This window comes from Pristiophorus japonicus, chromosome X (genome assembly GCF_044704955.1).
Source record: "Pristiophorus japonicus isolate sPriJap1 chromosome X, sPriJap1.hap1, whole genome shotgun sequence".
In the NCBI taxonomy this organism is placed as follows: domain Eukaryota; kingdom Metazoa; phylum Chordata; class Chondrichthyes; family Pristiophoridae; genus Pristiophorus; species Pristiophorus japonicus.
In genome coordinates this window covers 29,911,890-29,930,313 of record NC_092010.1, presented here as the reverse complement: position 1 = coordinate 29,930,313, position 18,424 = coordinate 29,911,890, and the positions used below count along the sequence as shown (strand labels likewise).

Genomic DNA, 18,424 nt, shown 5'->3' with positions numbered 1-18,424 from the left:
CCAATCGCCTTAAATCTGTGTCCTCTGGGTCTCGGCCCTTCCGCCAATGGGAACAGTTTCTCTCTATGTCCAGACCCCTAGGTGCAGCATTGATTCAAATCCAGTGTAGGTTGTAAATGGGAAGCAGTTGTCACTCATGTTACAGTAGATTAGCGATAAGTCAAGCGGTTTAAAAAAGACTTTGCTCTTTATATTAGATTTGCTTAATAATCAAACAGCCAACTTTCCACACAGGGTATCAGTAACAAATAGAACGCAGCCTTTTATTTAATCACCCCACCATCTTGCGCCCAAGTTTTATTTTCCTCTTCCCTTTCCACATAATACCAACAGGATAGGCCAGGCCTCGCCTGTAGCCCCAGCACTCTAGCGACCTCAGAGCTGAGAAATGGGAAAGGAAGAACTTGCATTTATATAGCGCCTTTCACATCCGCCTCAAATGCTTCAATTCATTACTTTTCAAGTGCAGTCACTGGTATCACACTGGCAGATGCAGCAGCCAATTTGCGCACAGTTAAGATCCCAAGACAGAAAATGATGAGACAATCCGTTTTGAAAGTGATGTCTGTGGAGGGATAAATATTGGAGAACCCCCCCCCTTCCAAACAGTGCCGTGGGATGTTCCACCTCCAGCCGAGAGGGCAGACAGGGCTTCGGTTTAACGTCTCATCCTGAAAGACGGCACCTCAGACAGTGCAGCTCTCCCTCAGCACTGCACTGCAGTGTCGGCCTGGATTTTGTGCTCAAGTCTGTTAAGTGGGACTTGAACCCACAACCTTCTGACCCAGAGGCGAGAGTGCTACCCATGGAGCCACGGCGGACACTTGCAAGTGCACAGGGGCAACCTGGAGGGACTCACCCTTTCCCCACGCGGAATTGAAGGGGAGAAGAAAAACAGGTTTTTTTTGGGTTGAACCCCGAGACTCCACCTCCCAGTGCAGCCTCTGTCTGGGGGAGCAGGTCAAATGGCCACCTCCATTCAGCCAGCGAACACGGTTTGAAAATTCCTTCAAAGCCATTTACAGATATCGCCACCCACCCTTGAAAAATGAATAAAAATGTGAAGGAAAAGGAGCTCAAGCTCAGCTTAGATCACTGGCGGCTGACTCAAACTGCGCTCTCGCACGAGGAAGCAGGTATATCGCCAGTCTTCCGTTCATAAATTGCAAGCGGAAAATATGCACAATGAAAGCCCAAAATGCACTACAGGTACAGCGTCTCAAATCCGGCTGTCCGAAAACCGGAATTGTCCGAAAACCGGACACTCGAGAAAATCCCATTTGATACGGAGCAAGATAAAATCCGGAATTATTGTCCAAAAAACCGGCAGGTTGGACTAGTTATTGGCTTCGCCGCTATGTTTTAAATGGCGTGCGATCGGTCCAAGCCTTGCCGAATGACCCTCGACCCGACCTGACCCACGCCACCATCAGTACTTTGTCTGTCTCGGTAGCATACGCACACGCTGGTGTTTTCTGGTCCGAAATCCAGAGAAAGCGCCAAAATGCGGCACGGTCAGGGTCCCAAGGTTGCCGGATTGGAGACGTTGTACCTGTAGTATTTGTATTGTGGCCATGCGTCTACGTAGAAGCTTGCGCAGTTCCACCTTGTACTAGATTCACTGCAGGTTAACACAAAAGAACTCCAATGTAAATAAGTTACTGGACAAGCTGGAGTGATTGGATTACCCAGCCGCTCCGCTAGTTGTAAGCTCCAGGCGCTGCTGTTGCTGGTATTTGTACATCTCGTGGGCCACCGGAAGCGGAAGCCCTTCACTCCGGCCGACTCATTCTCGACTGGAGCCAAAAATCTGCAGCATGAAGGTGAAGATGTAAATGATGTCCAGGTAGATGTTCAGCGCCCCGAAGATGTATTCCTCAGGGCTGATCGCGTACCGGCGATTACCTATCAGGAGCTGCGTGTCAAAGGCCAGGAACTGGAGGAGCAGAAGAAGCACAAGGCATGCAGCTGTTGAGTGGTCTTTCTCGGTGACACCAGTTTAGATTTTGCAGGAGTTACAAGTGTGTGTGTGCAGATTAGATGGATGAAAATAAATGACTTGCGTTTACAACCACCGGACGTCCCAAAGCGCTTTACAGCCAATGAAGTACTTTTGAGGTGTAGTCACTGTTGTAATGCCGGAAATGTGAATGCTAATTTGCGCAAAACAAGCTTCAATTAGATAAATGACCAGATAAATCGGTTTTTAAGCTGCTGATTGAGGGTTAAAAACTGGCCAGGACACACCAGCTCTTTGAAAAGTGCAATGGGATCTTTAACATCCACCCGAGCTCGCTTCAATGGATTCATGGCTCATCCAAAAGACAGCACCTCCAACAGTGCAGCACTCTCTCAGCACTGCACTGGCAGCTTAGATTTTGCGCTCGGGTCCCTGGAGTGGGTCTTGAACCTGCAACCTTCTGACTCAGAGGCGAGAGTGTTGCCCACTGAGCCACGGCTGACACCCGACAGACACTCCTGTCGAGCACCTCCAGTCAGTCGCCTGCCTGCCCTCAAAACTGGTGATGCACTGATGGAGAAGCCCCCAGTACAGACAACGACGCGGGCAAGCCGTTCTCTGGCCACTGGGAGGTAGAAACACTAAACTTGCCTTGTTCCAGCAGCAGTGGGGACCCACCTTTTTCCGATGAGCAGCTGTCAGATTTCCTGAAGGAAACAGCGCCAAGTGGGAATTTAAACTGGGAGGGCCGGGCAGAGGGACGGGAGGGCTTGTGCCCACAATCTGAACTGCAAAGTAACAGTGCTCAGTGAATGACTTACCATTGTAAAAATGATAGCGCCAAGCACTGCATAAAGAGCGTGAAGCCAAGGAACCTGAAATACAAAACAAGGACGGCATCAGTCATGGCCTCTTGCTTTCTAAAATAGATGCATTAGTTGTCAATAACGGTCTCTGCCACTGGCCCACATTGTCAACAGCGCGCTCTGCCATTGGCCCACATGGTCAACAACGGTTTCTGCCATTGGCCCACATTGTCAATAACGGTCTCTGCCACTGGCCCACATTGTCAATAACGGTGGCATCCACTGGCAACAGCAATCAATTTCTTTTTTGACATTGGCCCATATCATCAATAGGCAATGCAGCGGGAAATGTGATGATGCTAGTTCAGACCTCACACAATGCAGAGCATTAGCAATCTCCATATCTCTGAAACTCTAACCCTCCCAACGTTAACCCCTAACCCACCAGCCTAAAACACCCCCAACCCTAAATTGAGTCGGGTGCACGATGGAGGACAACTGCGGTGTCAATAGTCGTGCCCCTTTATATACTTTATCCTTTTTTTCTGCAACACACAGCAGAGAGAGTTGAATGCGGAGACCTTCGCAGGCCCTCACTGGAAAGGCGCGGCAGTCAATTATCTCAGTGCATGTTAACACGTGGAAAGGTGGAGGAGTGTACTTACATAGTGGAATGGCAAGACAATCGCCAGGACAAAGCCACTGATGCAAAGGACTATCAGCAGCACAAAGAGGACCCCATGGCAGGAGGTGAAGTCAAACTGAAAAAAAGAAAATTTTGGTCATCAGATCTGTGGTTGGGTTCAGAACAAATTAAAAATTAACTTGGAAGCAAAGACTTAAAAAAAAAACTAATTTCCATTTCCTCCCTCCCCCACTATGTAATATTTGTGCACCATCCCGGGCAGAAACAATGGACAAGCGTCCAATTCTATCTCAAGCCTCTGCTGTTCTGTGATCAGGCACTAGGAGGGGCCCCAGAGTAGGATGGCATGCACACTCTCCAATTTTAACATGCCCAAAGCGTGGAGGTGCCTAGCTTCCACAATGGCATGGCTCCGATTAGCAGCTCAGCACTTGAGGAATGATGGGTGTGATCCTACGCTGACAAAAGTGAAGCTTTTGTGTTGATATATTTTACAATAGGCTTCTCCCTGTCTTGTTAAGGAATATAGGGGTCGAAGCAACAACAATTTGTATTTATATAGCGCCTTCAACATAGCCAAATGTCCCAAGATGCCTCATTGGAGCGTTATCAAACAAAATCTTACACCGGGCCACATAAGGAGATATCAGGACGGGTGACCAAACACTTGGTCAAAGAGGTCGGTTTTAAGGAGGGTCTTAGAAAGATCGAGAGGCGGAGAGGTTTAGGGAGGGAGGTCCAGAGCTTGGGGCCTTGGCAGCTGAAGGCACGGCCACCGATGGTGGAGCAATTAAAATTGGGGATGCTCAAGAGGCCAGAATTAGAGGAGTGCAGAGATCACGGAGGGGTGTGGGGCTGGAGAGGGTTACAAAGATAGGGAGGGGGCGAGGCCACGGAGCAGTTTAAAAACAAGGCTGAGAATTTTAACGCCGGGTTCAGTTAAAGTAATGACCTAGTCTGGCCGATACACATTAGGACAGGACAGAGATGAAATTGTCTGTTGGTACAGCTCAGGATAGCCTTGATGTGTGAAAGTTTAGTGCTATGATTATTATTATTTTTTTTTTTTTTTTTAAATGAGGGGACACCTCACAATCCATCCAAAATGTTTTTGTTCCCAGCCATTCAATTTAAATACAAACATCTTTCAGATCTTTTAAAGTATATGTTGATTGACAGCCAGAGAGATTATTTTTAAAATTTCGCTTGTTGCAGTCTTCAAAGAATTTGAGAAATGTATCTCAAGGGATCGGAGGTCTATTTTTCAGTGCTTCTGTAGCCATGAGAGAGAGAGAAAAGGTGCTTCATGATGGGCCCACAGTGAAGTTCCATGTAAGTCAGGGATCTTATTTCAGGTCTGTTCTACACGAAGTTTTAGTGCAGGAGACACAACTCTTTGCTAGATGGTTCATTTATCTAGTTACGGTTAGTAAGGTTGTTTGCTAGTTTATAGCGTAATGAAGAAGCGTTTATTTCATTGCTTTCCAAAGTCAAGGACCTCAAGTCAAGGGTTTCTGTTCAACCCCTGGGCTTGCGACAATTACTCAGATAGTGGGTATGTAAAGACACACTCTGGTTCATAGGGGAGCACGGGGCTTGCTTATGGGAGTGGCTTTTGGCACGGAGTAACAAGCAACATGTCAAAGAGCCGGCACAGGCACGATGGGCCAAATGGCCTCCTTCTACGCGGCAACATTCTAGGATGTCCGAGGTTAAAAGTCAAAAAGCCGTCACTCGCAAAACCAACCATTCGATGACCAACATCTCAAACTCCCAACTCATTGTGCTGGGACGGTTATCCTAACCCAGGGTCACTGCATTTGCCCCTCCCCCCTCCCCACCCACCCAAAAGGTGAAACAATAATGAAATGTAAGCTGATCTTGCATCTGCCTCGGAATCGAGGAGCAATCTTGTACCACAATTACCAGCGGTTTACGGACGGTGAAGTGATACAAAGCTTGGGCTCGACGAGCCTGCAGAGAGACAGAAGCTCAGGGGTGCCAAGGTCCCCAGCAGAAGGACAACTAATGATAACCTGGCAGGGTGCAGTCAAGGGAATTTACCTCCATGGTGGTACGGCAGAGATAGCGTGCACGGCCACTCATTTAAGAACAAAGAAATAACACACATTGGTGCCTGTAGTTCCAATCAAGTCACATCACATTGTCACAGCAACATGAATATTATCGCAGTGGAAATAAAGTCCTGCTCCAGTGTGCGTCACCAATGTCCAGATTCAATGGGGGGTGGGGGAATTCTACCCACCCCCCAAGATGTTATAAATCTCAAGCCCGACCCCAACCTGTCTAGGACCCGCCCACTTCCAGTTTTAATGGAAACAGAAACATAGAAAATAGGTGCAGGAGTAGGCCATTCGGCCCTTCTAGCCTGCACCGCCATTCAATGAGTTCATGGCTGAACATGCAACTTCAGTACCCCATTCCTGCTTTCTCGCCATACCCCTTGATCCCCCTAGTAGTAAGGACTTCATCTAACTCCCTTTTGAATATATTTAGTGAATTGGCCTCAACTACTTTCTGTGGTAGAGAATTCCACAGGTTCACCACTCTCTGGGTGAAGAAGTTTCTCCTCATCTCAGTCCTAAATGGCTTAGCCCTTATCCTTAGACTGTGACCCCTGGTTCTGGACTTCCCCAACATCGGGAACATTCTTCCTGCATCTAACCTGTCCAGTCCCGTGAGAATTTTAAACGTTTCTATGAGATCCCCTCTCATTCTTCTGAACTCCAGTGAATACAAGCCCAGTTGATCCAGTCTGTCTTGATAGGTCAGTCCCACCATCCCGGGAATGAGTCTGGTGAATCTTCACTGCACTCCCTCAATAGCAAGAATGTCCTTCCTCAGGTTAGAAGACCAAAACTGTACACAATACTCCAGGTGTGGCCTCACCAAGGCCCTGCACAACTGTACAAATGGAGGTGGGGGGTGGAGGGGGAAGCGACCAACCCGCTCCCAGGAGGCGGGTTCCTCATTTAAATATTTTCATGAGGCTGTGTGCCTCAGATTTAATGCTGACCGGCCGGGTTACCCAGGCCTCAGGAAACCCGGCAGCTAAAGGGAGAAGAGGCAGTGCTTGTGGGGCAGGAGGAGCAGGAGTTCTGCCACCTCCCCCAGCCAAGCAAACCCGTTTCCCACTCTGCACAATCACCGATCCTTCCCCCACAACAATCGGACCCCTCCCGAAATCCTCCCCCCCACGAACTCTGCCCCAATCTCTCCCCAAGCCCTCTCCCCGCCCACCCAATGTCCACACCACACGATGCCCATCTTCCTTCCCGCGCGAGCTCTACCCAGAGCTGGACGAACTTGCCAGTTCCTGGGCTGCGGCTTCTCCTGCAGCATTCTCTGCCCGACAGGGAGCCAAGCCTGTCAATCAAGCTGGCTTGGGAACCCGTTGATAAAAAAAAAACCCACGCACGCCATGGAGTTAAAACTCGACCACCCCTCCCACCCAACTCGGTAACCCCGCCCCAGTAAATATCAGGGCCAGCGCCTCTCGTTAGAATCATAGAATGGTTATCGCACGGAAGGCGGCCATTCGGTCCGTACCAACTCTCAGCCAGTCCCACTCCCCCGCCCTTTCCCCATAGCCCTGCAGGGTGCAGGACGGCCTCCCCCAGCAGCACCCCCCCCCACCCCCCACTCCACCCCGGGCTATTCGACCCATCGAGCCCGTGCCGGCTCTCTGCAAGAGCACCTCAGTTAGTCCCACTCCCCCGCCCTTTCCCCATAACCCTGCAATTTTTTTCCTTCAGGTACTTATCCAACTCCAGTTTGAAAGCCGCGATTGAATCCGCCTTCACCACCCTCTCAGGCCGTGCATTCCAGATCCTAACCACTCGCTGTGTAAAAAAGTTATTTCTAACATCGCTTTTGGTTGTTTTGCCAATCACCTTAAATCTGTGTCCTCTGGTTCTCGACCCTTCCCCCAATCTCTGTCCAGACCCCTCATGATTTTGAGTTCCTGCATCTTCAACGCTGAAGATTCTGAAGACCTGGATAAGGACCCTAGAGGAACTGATCGTTCGGAAGCCTCCAGCAGACCTGCGTACCCCAGCTTACCTTTGTCTGAAAGCTGAATATTGTAACAGCAAAACACACCAGTGCTGTGATGGCAAAGCAAAGCAGGACAGATTTTGTGTTGTAGTAACTGGAAAATAAAATAGGAAAAAAAAAAATCAATACAGATCTTTCTTGTGGTATCAACATCAGTGACTCTCGTTTCAGGTGTTCGTTTATGTTATACATGTGATATGGTGCAGGGTCAGAGGGCTGAGGCTCGCCCACTGCCCAAGTCAACAGCCTCAGCGCTAATCTCCATAGCCCTTCCCTTTTGTTTAGTCAGAAACCCAGTCAACGGACAAAGGCCCACAGTGGAGGACCCCCAGTAAAGTGAAAAAAAGAGGAAGGAAGGACGACAGGTCACACCAGGAAGCAGTGGTTAGAGGACGCTAACCACTGCTTCCTGGTTTGTAAAAGTCTGGAGTGCACAAGGGAAGGGGGAGGGGGGGGGAGGGGGGAAAGAGGGGGTGGGGAAGGAAGGAGTTCCACAGTACGAGACCTTTGGGGTGGTGCGAAGAGCAAGACAAAAACCGGGAAAGAAAACTGGAGAAAGAGCCAACTATCTGAAGGGATGGAAGGAAAGGGGGGGGGGGGGGGGGGGGGGGGGGGAAAAAAAAAAAAAAAAAAAATCGGCAAGAGGCAACATTCACGACAGTGATTGTAAACTGGGAGACAGAAGGAAGGGGTAGACAGGGAGAACAGACCAGAGTCAGGACACAAGCAACTTCGGAGGAGTTAGCGGGTTCAAGAAGTGGTGACTATCGCAAAGATCTACCCATTGCCCTCGCCCCCGCAAAAACCCAGGGACACACAGGATAGTGCCCCTTCTCGGGCCCTGGATGAGATCAGCCAAGTAGCACAAACCAGGGAATTACCACTGAGAGACGCACTGCTACTGCACACCATACAAAGCCAGAGAAATCAATGGCGCTTTCCAGGCAATCAATATGGAGGTAAACCATTGGCGCCGCCCGCCCAAAAAAAGTTACGACTAGAAATGATTGTTGATATTAGCAGTTGAAGACTTGATGTGTTTTCTAAATGCAAGTGGTTATTGCCATGAAAAGCACAAAAATGGCCCAAGGTGCTTCACCTTAGGGATAGATGGGAGTGGTCTCTAAATCATAAAGGGAGAGATTGAAAGCTTGGCCAAAGAGATGGGTTTTTAAAAAGAAGGTGGAGAGAGACTAGGAGGGATGGATGGGGTTCAGGGAGGGGCCGAGTCAGCTGATGGTGAGGCAAAGCAGGGGGTGGGGTGCACAAAGGGCCAGTCAAAGGAACAGAGCATCAGGGATGGGGGTGGGGTGGAAGATATAGGGCTGGAGGAGATTGCAGAGATAGGGCAGAGCAAGGCCAGGGAGGAACATGAGGACAGGAATGAAGATCTTAAATTCGATGGAGTGAGTACAAGGAGCCAATGGAGAATAGACATTCATTGTCCCAAAACCCTCTGCAGAAAAATAAATCTCCTAATCTCTAAACACATCCTTTTGGTGATGATTTTAAATTGATGCCTTCTGGTTACCAACTCGATGACCAGAGGAAATAGCTTATCCCTTTTTGTGGTTATGTATTGTCTTTCTAAGGAATATTCTAGAATCCTGGATTGGGGACTGTGCATTAATCAAAGGTTCAGAGCCTCCTATTCCTGTACAAAAATCAAGCGCAGTATTCTACGTAACCTTTTATCCATGGTGCTATCTCCATATTTGTTTTGAGACTGTGGTGCGTGGTCCCTTTAAGAAATGGTTCACATTTGTTTTCAGACTGTGGTGTGTGGCCCCTTTAAGAAATGGTTCCCAATTCAGCTTGGGATTGTCCAGCTTGTTTCTGTTAATATTTCTAATAATTGACCATTCTTTACTGAATGGAAAGACACCAAAATTCAATCATCACACAGCTGACTGTTCATTTTAGATTTCACAGTGGATCAGGCTGGGGCAGGATGGTTTTGAAAAAAAATAGGTTAAAGATTGCTTGATCAACGAGCACTCACTTCAAAGCAAGAATCATGTAAAAAAGAATACCTTGAAATAAATCCAAGCATGCATGCAAAACTGGCGGTCTTTGGAAAGTTTAAACACAAACAGAGGAAAGCGGTTAAAAACAAGGCACAGAGAACAAAATGGCTGTCACGGCTAATTATTGCAATACCTTGACATCATTCCCGTCATGTAAGACATGGCCAGAGTCTGCAGAGAGTGATTAGAAACATCATTGGTTAATGCTGCACAGGCACCAGACATACACTTCCAATGAGGTCCGCCAAGCAATACCATTATTAGTCCTCATATAGTGATGAAAAAGCAGCAAAGACCATATACCAAGGGTTGCGTATGTATATGATGTGTATTTGTAATATGTTTACATCGCAAACACACAGACTTTACAAGATGGCTCCATTACAGTGTGACTTGTATTTACAACAGCAGTTGCATTACCATAGTCGTCCACTAGGCGGAGTAGTAGTCCACGAGGTGGCGCTATATTACAGCATTTATTGAAAATGTATTATTTGTAGCGTTGTACAGAATCAATGGCTTTTGGTCACTGGTATGATGTCGAGGTCCTTCCAGCACAGTGCCCCCCCCCCCCCCCCTCAATGTCTGACAGAATTTCAGCGCAGCCCATCAGCTTCACAAGACGGATGTGCACGGGCTATCAAGGCCAACTCAGCCCGCAGATAGGGAAATCCTGCAGTATCCTCATCACTTATCGGTCTCTCGAAGGATTCCACCGCCACTAGCACACTCCGACGTCCATGCCACATGCTGATCACTGTTTTCTGACAGATCAGTAGCAGCGAAAATGCTAGAATCTATTAATAAGGACGTGGTAACAGGGCACTTAGAAAATAACAGTATTGGGCTGAGTCAACACAGATTTATGAAAAAGAGAAATCATGTTTGATGAAGGTGTTAGAGTTTGAGGTTATAACTAGCAGAATAGATAAGGCGAGGGACCAGTGGATGTGATGTATTTGGATTTTCAGAAGGCATTCAATAAGGTGCCACACGAGGTTATTGAACAAAATTAGGGCTCATGGGATAGGGGGTAATATACAAACATGGATTGAGGATTGGTTAACAGACAGAAAAGAGAGTAGGAATAAACAGGTCATTTTCAGGTTGGCAAGCTGTAACTAGTGGGGATCAGTGCTGGGGCCCCAGCTATTCACAATCCATATCAATGATTTGGATGAGGGGACCAAATGTGATATATCCAAGTTTGCTGATGATACAAAGCTTGGTGGGAATGTAAATTGTGAGGAGGATGCAAAGAGGCTTCAAGGGGATATAGACAGGTTAAGTGAGTGGGCAAGAACATGGCAAATGGAATATAATGTGGAGAAATGTGAAATTATCCATTTTGGGAGGAAAATAGAAAAGCAGAGTATTTTTTAAATGGTGAGAGATTGGGAAATGTTGGTGTTCAGAGGGACCTGGGTGTTCCTGTCCACCAATCACTGAAAGTTAACATGCAGGTACAGCAAGCAATTAAGGAAGGAAATGGTATGTTGGCCTTTATTACAAGAGGATTTGAGTATAAGAGTAAAGATGTCTCACTGCAATTATATAGGGCCCTGGTGAGACCGCACCTGGAGTACTGTGTACAATTTTGGTCTCCTTACCCAAGGACAGATATATTTGCCATAGAGGGAGTGCAACGAAGGTTCACCAGATTGATTCCTGGGATGGGGGGGATTGCCCTATGAGGAGAGATTGAGTAGACTAGGCCTATATTCTCTAGAGTTTAGAAGAATGAGAGGTGATCTCATTGAAAGATACAAAATTGTTACAGGGCTTGACAGGGTAGATGCAGGGAGGATGTTTCCCCGGGCTGGGGAGTCTAGAACCAGGGGTCACAGTCTCAGGATAAGGGGTCAGCCATTTAGGACTGAGATGAGGAGAAATTTCTTCACTCAGAGGGTGGTGAATCTTTGGAATTCTCTACCCCAGAGGGCTGTGGAGGCTCAGTCGTTGAGTATATTCAAGACAGAGATCGATAGATTTTTGGATATTAAAAGGAATCACGGGATATGGGGACAGTGCAGGAAAGTGGAGTTGAGGTCGAAGATCAGCCATGATTTTATTGAATTGTGTAGTAGGCTCAAGGGCCCGAATGGCCTACTCCTGCTCCTATTTCGTATGTTCTCATGTTCTCATGTAGAACTTCCTGACATGAGCCTACATTTGCCATTCATTAGTCTGAACCTGTGCCTCCTCATTCTACATTCATGCCATACCGTGAAGTAGCTATTTAAGAAGGATAAGAGAGATAAACTATGAAATTACAGGCCCATAAAGAGCTATATATCCAAGCTTGCTGACAACACTAAGTCAGGTGGCCCAGTAAATAGTGTAGATAGGAGAAAAAAGTTGCAAACAGACATCGATAGATCAAGTGAGTGGGCAAAACTGTGGCAGATGGAGTTCAGTGTAGGGAAGTGTGAGGTCATCCACTTTGAACCCATGAAAGATAGATCAGAGTATTTTCTACATGGTGAGAAGCTAGGAACTGTGGAGGAGCAGGGAGATTCAAGAGTGCATGCACATGAACCACTAAAAGATAATGGACAGGCACCAAAAAAAAATAATTGAAAATGCTAATGAAATACTGGCCTTTATCTCAAGGGGGCAGGAATCCAAAGGGGTGGAAGTGATGGTCGAGTTATATAATGTTCTAGCTAGACCCTCTCTCCAGAATGATACTGGGGCTAAAAAGGGTTACAAGGATATGTTGCATCGACTAAGTTGGCATTCCCTCGAGTATAGAAGATTAAGGTGTAATCTAATTGAGGTGTTTAAGATGATTAAAGGAATTAAGCTCAGGTTTGAGGCTGGGGCATGTTTGCTTAAAGAGAAGCAGTTACTCTTTTGCTCATCACAGCCAAGTATAGGTCTCCAGTGCAAATAGCTCTAACACAGTTCTGGCACGATATGCATACAAGTATTAGCTTCCTTGTGGAGTGCAGTCTATTGACGCACGAAATACTAAGGTGGTAGGCAAGACAGAATTCTTCGATACGTCGAGCCATAATACTTACAAAAATGCTCAGGAGGATCAGGTTCCATGGGAAATACCTCCTGTAAAAGAAAGACAGACCTGCATTTATATAGCGCCTTTCACACTCACCGGACGTCCCAAAGCGCTTTACAGCCAATGAAGTACTTTTGAAGTGCAGTCACTGTTGTAATGTGGTGAACGCGGCAGCCAATTTGCACACAGCAAGCTCCCACACACAGCAATGTGATAACGATCACATCATTTGTTTTTGTTATGTGGATTGAGGGATAAATATTGGCCAGGACACCGGGGATAACTTATTCATACTTATGGCAGCCCCGTACATACGGAATCGCCATAGAAGTGTGAACGGGGATCCCTATACTCTGATAGGTTGGGCCGGCCCACGTGATCCCAGAGATCCATATGATCCTGGGATATGTGGGCCCCTAAGCAGGCCTTCGCGTAGAGCCCAGGACTGCAAGTCTGCAAATCTCCGGGACCACCAAGTACTTTCGTAGAAGTGATTGCTGTCGGACACATTACAACAGTGACCACACTTCAAAAGTACTTCACTGGCGGTAAAGCGCTTTGGGACATTGAGGTAATGAAAGTCTTTCTTTTGTAGAAAATAAATAACCTTGAAGGCAAGAGGCACAAAGGGAGATTTTCCTGAGTCTGGGCCCAGGCACACTGGAACTCCTGGGCTGAGGGAATATCAGAAAATTGGACAGGTTCCTTTCCTTATTGTGCCTCACCTTCCCGATTTGCGCCGTTATAGTGTATGAAATGATACAATGAACTCCGTACTGTGAGCCAGTGACCAGGCGTAACCTGGTCAGTCTTTAATGGCTTCCAGAAGTGAGGATACAAAAAAGGTGAAGTTCAGGTTATATACCGGGCCCAGCACGAGTGTACCGATGACCCTAGGACCTCCAACGGTAGTGCCCCCTGGTGGTGGGCAGACCTTATGTACATACATTACAGCCATGTCACCACAATGCATCTGGCCACAGGCCCCAGGAAAATCTCCCGCAGAAAAACAGGGCAAGTTCACCATTCCTACACGCTCAATGGACAACAATCTCTTAGGCCCAAATGAAGCCAGCAACTTGCCTTGTTTCAGGAATTGGTTTATGGACTCTGAAGTCTGCTGGAAGGCAGACTTCTCCTTATCTTTTTGAAGCCTACAAAATACCAATGACTCAAATCAGGGTTCATTCAAATTATTTAGGGTTTGCGATCGCCCGTCACATCAAAGAAAGAATTCCACAGAGCCACACGACGACACAAAATGTCCTCCACGTGGGTAAACTATAAATAGGCATTAGTTATACTAACTGTTATATATGTAAACTTGTACATACTCTGTACAGCCACCAGAGGGCTCATCCCCTGGAGTCCCAAGGGATCCCACAATCCCTTGGGAGCACAGGTATTTAAGGAGGCTTCACAGATTGGAGAGGCACTCTGGAGACCTGCAATAAAAGACTAAGGTCACACTTTACTTTGAGTTCAGTCTGACACTTTCTCCACACATAACACTAACCACTGGCTTATTAAGCAGGGAAAAAAAATATACAATCCATGCACTTTTCCATCATACCTATATTATTACCACTAATTTTAATAGTTAATTAAGTAGCATGATCTATTGTGAAAGTAAAACAAGCTTTCTGCCCAAATATAATTACCTTGGTCCAGTGCAGCAGGCCAGAGTCATATAAGTAACAAAGAACACAGCACTGTGAACAGGAAGAGAGCTGTTAGTGACTGCAATGAGTGCTGTTAAATGCAGACATAGAATTCACAGCACAGAAACAGGCCGTTCGGTCCAACTGGTCCATGCCAGTGTTTATGCTCCACACGAGCCTCCTCCCACCCTACTTACTCAATTAACATATCCTTCTATTCCTGTCACCCTCATGCACTTATCTAGCTTGCTATTAAATGTGGTGTGTGTAATGTATGCACCCGTGAGTATGCTCACAGGTTTGTAGAGCTTTGGTCCTGGGCTCGGCCAAGGGTGCCATCAGCTGGTCCAGGCAGTGGGCGGTCGTTCAGCCCGACTGCCTGCCTCTCTTCCGCGGTTACTTTCGACCCAGGGTGTCCCTGGAGATGGAGCACGCAGTATCCACCGGTACGCTCGCGGCCTTCTGCGAGAGGTGGGCGCCGGAGGGACTGAAGTGCATCATCACCCCCGGCAACCAAATTTTAATTTAATTTGCCAAAGTTGCCAGTTGATTTGGAAATTTGTGGGTTCTGGTGGCCTTACCAAAAGTGGGTACATGATTTAAAAGTTCTATCTAAAATAGTTGTAGAGCTGTTGAGTTGGGAGTGGCTTAGCCAGTCACAAGACTCAATAAAACCCCAGCCAGTTGGGTTCGGGGGAGCCACGATAAGGCAGGTGGTTGTGAGCCTGATGGATGAACTGGTAATGTGTAGTGTGATTGGTTTATGAGCAAAGGTTTAACAACTAGTTCTTAATAGCAATGTATTGCTGTGAATTCTTAAGCAAAGAACCCATGAAGCAAATACATTAGTGTAGAAACACCTTCTTCCCTATAGGACATGCATATACATAGAACATAGGCATTTACACTTTTTTTACACACACACACACAGGTATGGAGACACATTCCTGTACGCAATGATGACCTAGGAATTGGATCACAAATAATTCACACTTACTATGAAGCCCAGTACCAGCCAGGATGTGCCTGAATGTAAACCTTGACAGGGTCGCTGCACAGGGGGAAAAAAAAAAACCACAAATTAAATACAATTTCTGAGCGAATAACCTGGAATAGAAATGCAGGAGACACTTGAGCTTTAATTGCAGGATAATGGAACTCATGTTCCAAGGGTGGAGCCCTCCCTACCTAGCAGTGGAGATGGAGGAGCAGGTCTCTCTCGCACGGATAGCGCTCATCCCGTCACAAAGCTAGGACACAATCGGCTGAGATTTCATGGCATCACTAACCCAGGAGCAAACCGGGTGCTGCACACTTTCTCCTCCCCAACATAGCCCAGCAACTGCCCCCCACTCCCCCCCCCCCCCCCCTCCAAAAAACATAGCTCAGCCCGTTCCCCTAGCAGTGTGGGTGGCATTCAGCAGAGCCCACCCACTGAGGGCACTGAAGTTCAATCCCGTGCCCGCCGAATGGAAGGCAGTGTTCCCAGGTCACCCTTTTCAACAATCGCTCCCGTCCTCCCCTCAGAACCAGTCGGGCTGGATGTGTGTTTGGATTGCGCCTCCGTTACCGCCATTCCGGAACTCTAATGGGCCCGGAAAGGAGTTCCGGCCGGGCGGCCAGCTTCCAGCACTCCGCCGGGAAATTTGGTGCCGGTTTTGTGGAGGCACTGAGCAGTACCGCCCGGGAGCGTTGTGCTGGTGTGCAACACCCCCAGTTTCGACCACGCTATGATGTGTGGTTGGAGCAGCAGCGCCCCCTAGCGTGACAGCCAGGGAAAGCTGGCGGTCAGAGTCATACCGGCGGCGGTGAGGGAGGGATTGACTGCACGAGGCAAGTGCGGTTGTTCTTTTTTTGCGATTTATCTTAATTTGGGATCAGTAAAATATTGGGAATGTTTTCGGAGGTGTGTGTGTCGATTTTTTCCTCCCCAGGGAAGTCGCTCAGGGCGCTCAGAGGCCGGCTGTTTAGCCGGGGATTTTCAGTTGCCCAGCGCCCTACGAGAGGTGGGGGACGCCTCCCTTAGCGCTCCGTCCCACACTCAGGACCCAGCTGGTGAACTTTGTGGCTGCAGACGCAAACCGTTTCCCGGCGCTAAATCTAACTGCCCCACCGCCATTAGCGCCCGAAAAAGTCTCCAACCGAAAATCCAGCGTTGAGTCTTAATTTTTATAAAGAAATTGCCAGTAGACTGTTCAGTACATTTCCATAAATGTCGCTTTGATCCCCAATTTATTCCCCCACCCCCTTTCTCCATGGAAAGCTCACCAGTCTCTGGTGCCGGGGGGGGGGGGGGGGGGGGGGGAAATGTTGGACAGACCAGACAGACAATGAGTGAAGTCAGAATGCACATGCTCGTCATTTTAACGACTCATGTTTGGCACAGGGCACAGGTGCCCACAAATGCCCATGTGATGAATTCGCCATCTTGGCCGTGCCAGTTGGGATCGGAAGAGGGGTACAGCACAAGTGCAGGTTGGGATCTTCGAGAAGGAAACAGTCGATGAGTCAGACAGCTCTTGCTTCGCTCCCCGAAAATAGCTATCGGACGTGCATGAGCAAATTTTTGAAGGCAGGTTCCTGCCTACCCATTTGAGGGGGAAATGTGTGCGCGGTGTGGAGGAGGAGCTTTAAGGTGTGGGTGCAGAAAATAGTAGCACATTGACAAAGGTGGTCATGGCGAGCCGAACTCTCACCTCTGGGTCAAAAGGAAGTTGGTTCGAGCCCCGCTCCAGAGTTTAGGTTTATCATGCAAGTGCATGCTCCAGTGCCATACTCAGGGAGCACGGAGGTCTTTGACCGAGACATTAAATCAAGGCCCTGTCTCAATCTTCCTGAGTTTTAGGTGGATGTTAAAGATCCCGTGGCACTATTCGAAGGAGAGCAGGGGAGTTGTCCCGGAGTCCTGGGTCAACTCCCCCCCACCACCACCGACCAACACCATAAAAGATCAACTGATTATTCGTCATAGAGCTATGTGTGGGAACTTCCTGTGCACAAAAAGCTGAATGGGAATTCACCACGTGAAGTGCTTGGAGACATTTTTACATCATAAGCAAGCATGGTTAGTAATTGTTGAAAGCTGGCCCTTTGGACTCATCTACAAGATGCACTGCAGCAACTCGCCAAGGCTTCTTTGGCAGCACCTCCCAAACCCGCGACCTCTACCACCGAGAAGGACAAGGGCAGCAGGCGCATGGGAACACCACCACCTCCACGTTCCCCTCCCAGTCACACACCGTCCCGACTTGGAAATATATCGGCCGTTCCTTCATCGTCGCTGGGTCACAATCCTGGAACTCCCTCCCTAACAGCACTGTGGGAGCACCTTCACCACACAGACTGCAGCGGTTCAAGGCGGCGGCTCACCACCACCTTCTCGAGGGGCAATTAGGGACGGGCAATAAATGCCAGCCTCGTCAGCGACACCCACGTCCCGGAACGAATAATAAATAAAAGTTTAAACCTTTGACGATGAAATAAATTGCATATGTCGAGACATGAAGGTGTTGTCAGCGATCCCAGCTGAAGGTTCCGTGAGGGCACTGTGCGCGGTTTAAGCGTTGTTGGTCTCACCAGATACTGGGATGCCAGCTCGTAAATCTCATTTAAACACTTTTCCTGCACAACTGGAGCCTTGCACAGGGAGAACGATCAGGGGTGGGCCGGAAGAGCTGCTGGTCAAAATGAAAGTGCTGCTGCTGCTTGAAGGCAAGTGGTCACAGATATGATGACAACAAAGGCCAAACATTGTTGGATAGGAAGAGATGACAGGCAAGGACAAAGGGACAGACAGTCCAACGTGGAGGCAAGGAAGTGTGTCTGCGGGCAGACAGCAGAATGGAATGGCACCCAACCAGCTTGAAGGCTGGCAAAGTGAGCATGCAGCTGCACGAGAAGGGTAGCCCTGTTTACCACTGGAGGGATGCCACCCCAGAGGGTGGCAGCGCCCCAGGAGGTGGTGGCCAGATTCAAGTGTGTCCACAGATGGCACACATTCAGGAATCTGGCGCAGTGTGGTTAACCAACGACACCGTGTGCCAGCTAGGCGGCCCAAGACGACATGCCGCAAAGCATTGCCCGTCAAACTGTTCAACATGTGGCTGACCTCCCACATTCTACCCTACGTAAACTCGAGGTGATCCAAAACTTGCACCAAGTCCCGCTCACACATCACCCCCTGTGCACGCTGCCCCGTGTCCCAACTCGCACCGAGTCCCGCTCACCC

General features: G+C 48.2%; 1 protein-coding gene across 1 annotated transcript in view; it reads right to left on the bottom strand.

Moving 5' to 3' along the window:
- Positions 1-248: 248 nt before the first annotated feature.
- LOC139240843 (protein lifeguard 2-like) overlaps positions 249-18,424 on the bottom strand; it is a 58,475-nt gene continuing 40,299 nt past the window's right edge. Inside the window, exons 5-12 of the mRNA XM_070869325.1 lie at positions 15,194-15,247; positions 14,197-14,247; positions 12,543-12,582; positions 9,650-9,687; positions 7,496-7,583; positions 3,432-3,527; positions 2,782-2,835; positions 249-1,936 (exon numbers count right to left, since the gene is read on the bottom strand). Coding sequence (XP_070725426.1) covers positions 1,787-1,936; positions 2,782-2,835; positions 3,432-3,527; positions 7,496-7,583; positions 9,650-9,687; positions 12,543-12,582; positions 14,197-14,247; positions 15,194-15,247 — 571 coding nt within the window. The 3' untranslated portion in view covers positions 249-1,786. The remainder of the gene's footprint in view (positions 1,937-2,781; positions 2,836-3,431; positions 3,528-7,495; positions 7,584-9,649; positions 9,688-12,542; positions 12,583-14,196; positions 14,248-15,193; positions 15,248-18,424) is intronic.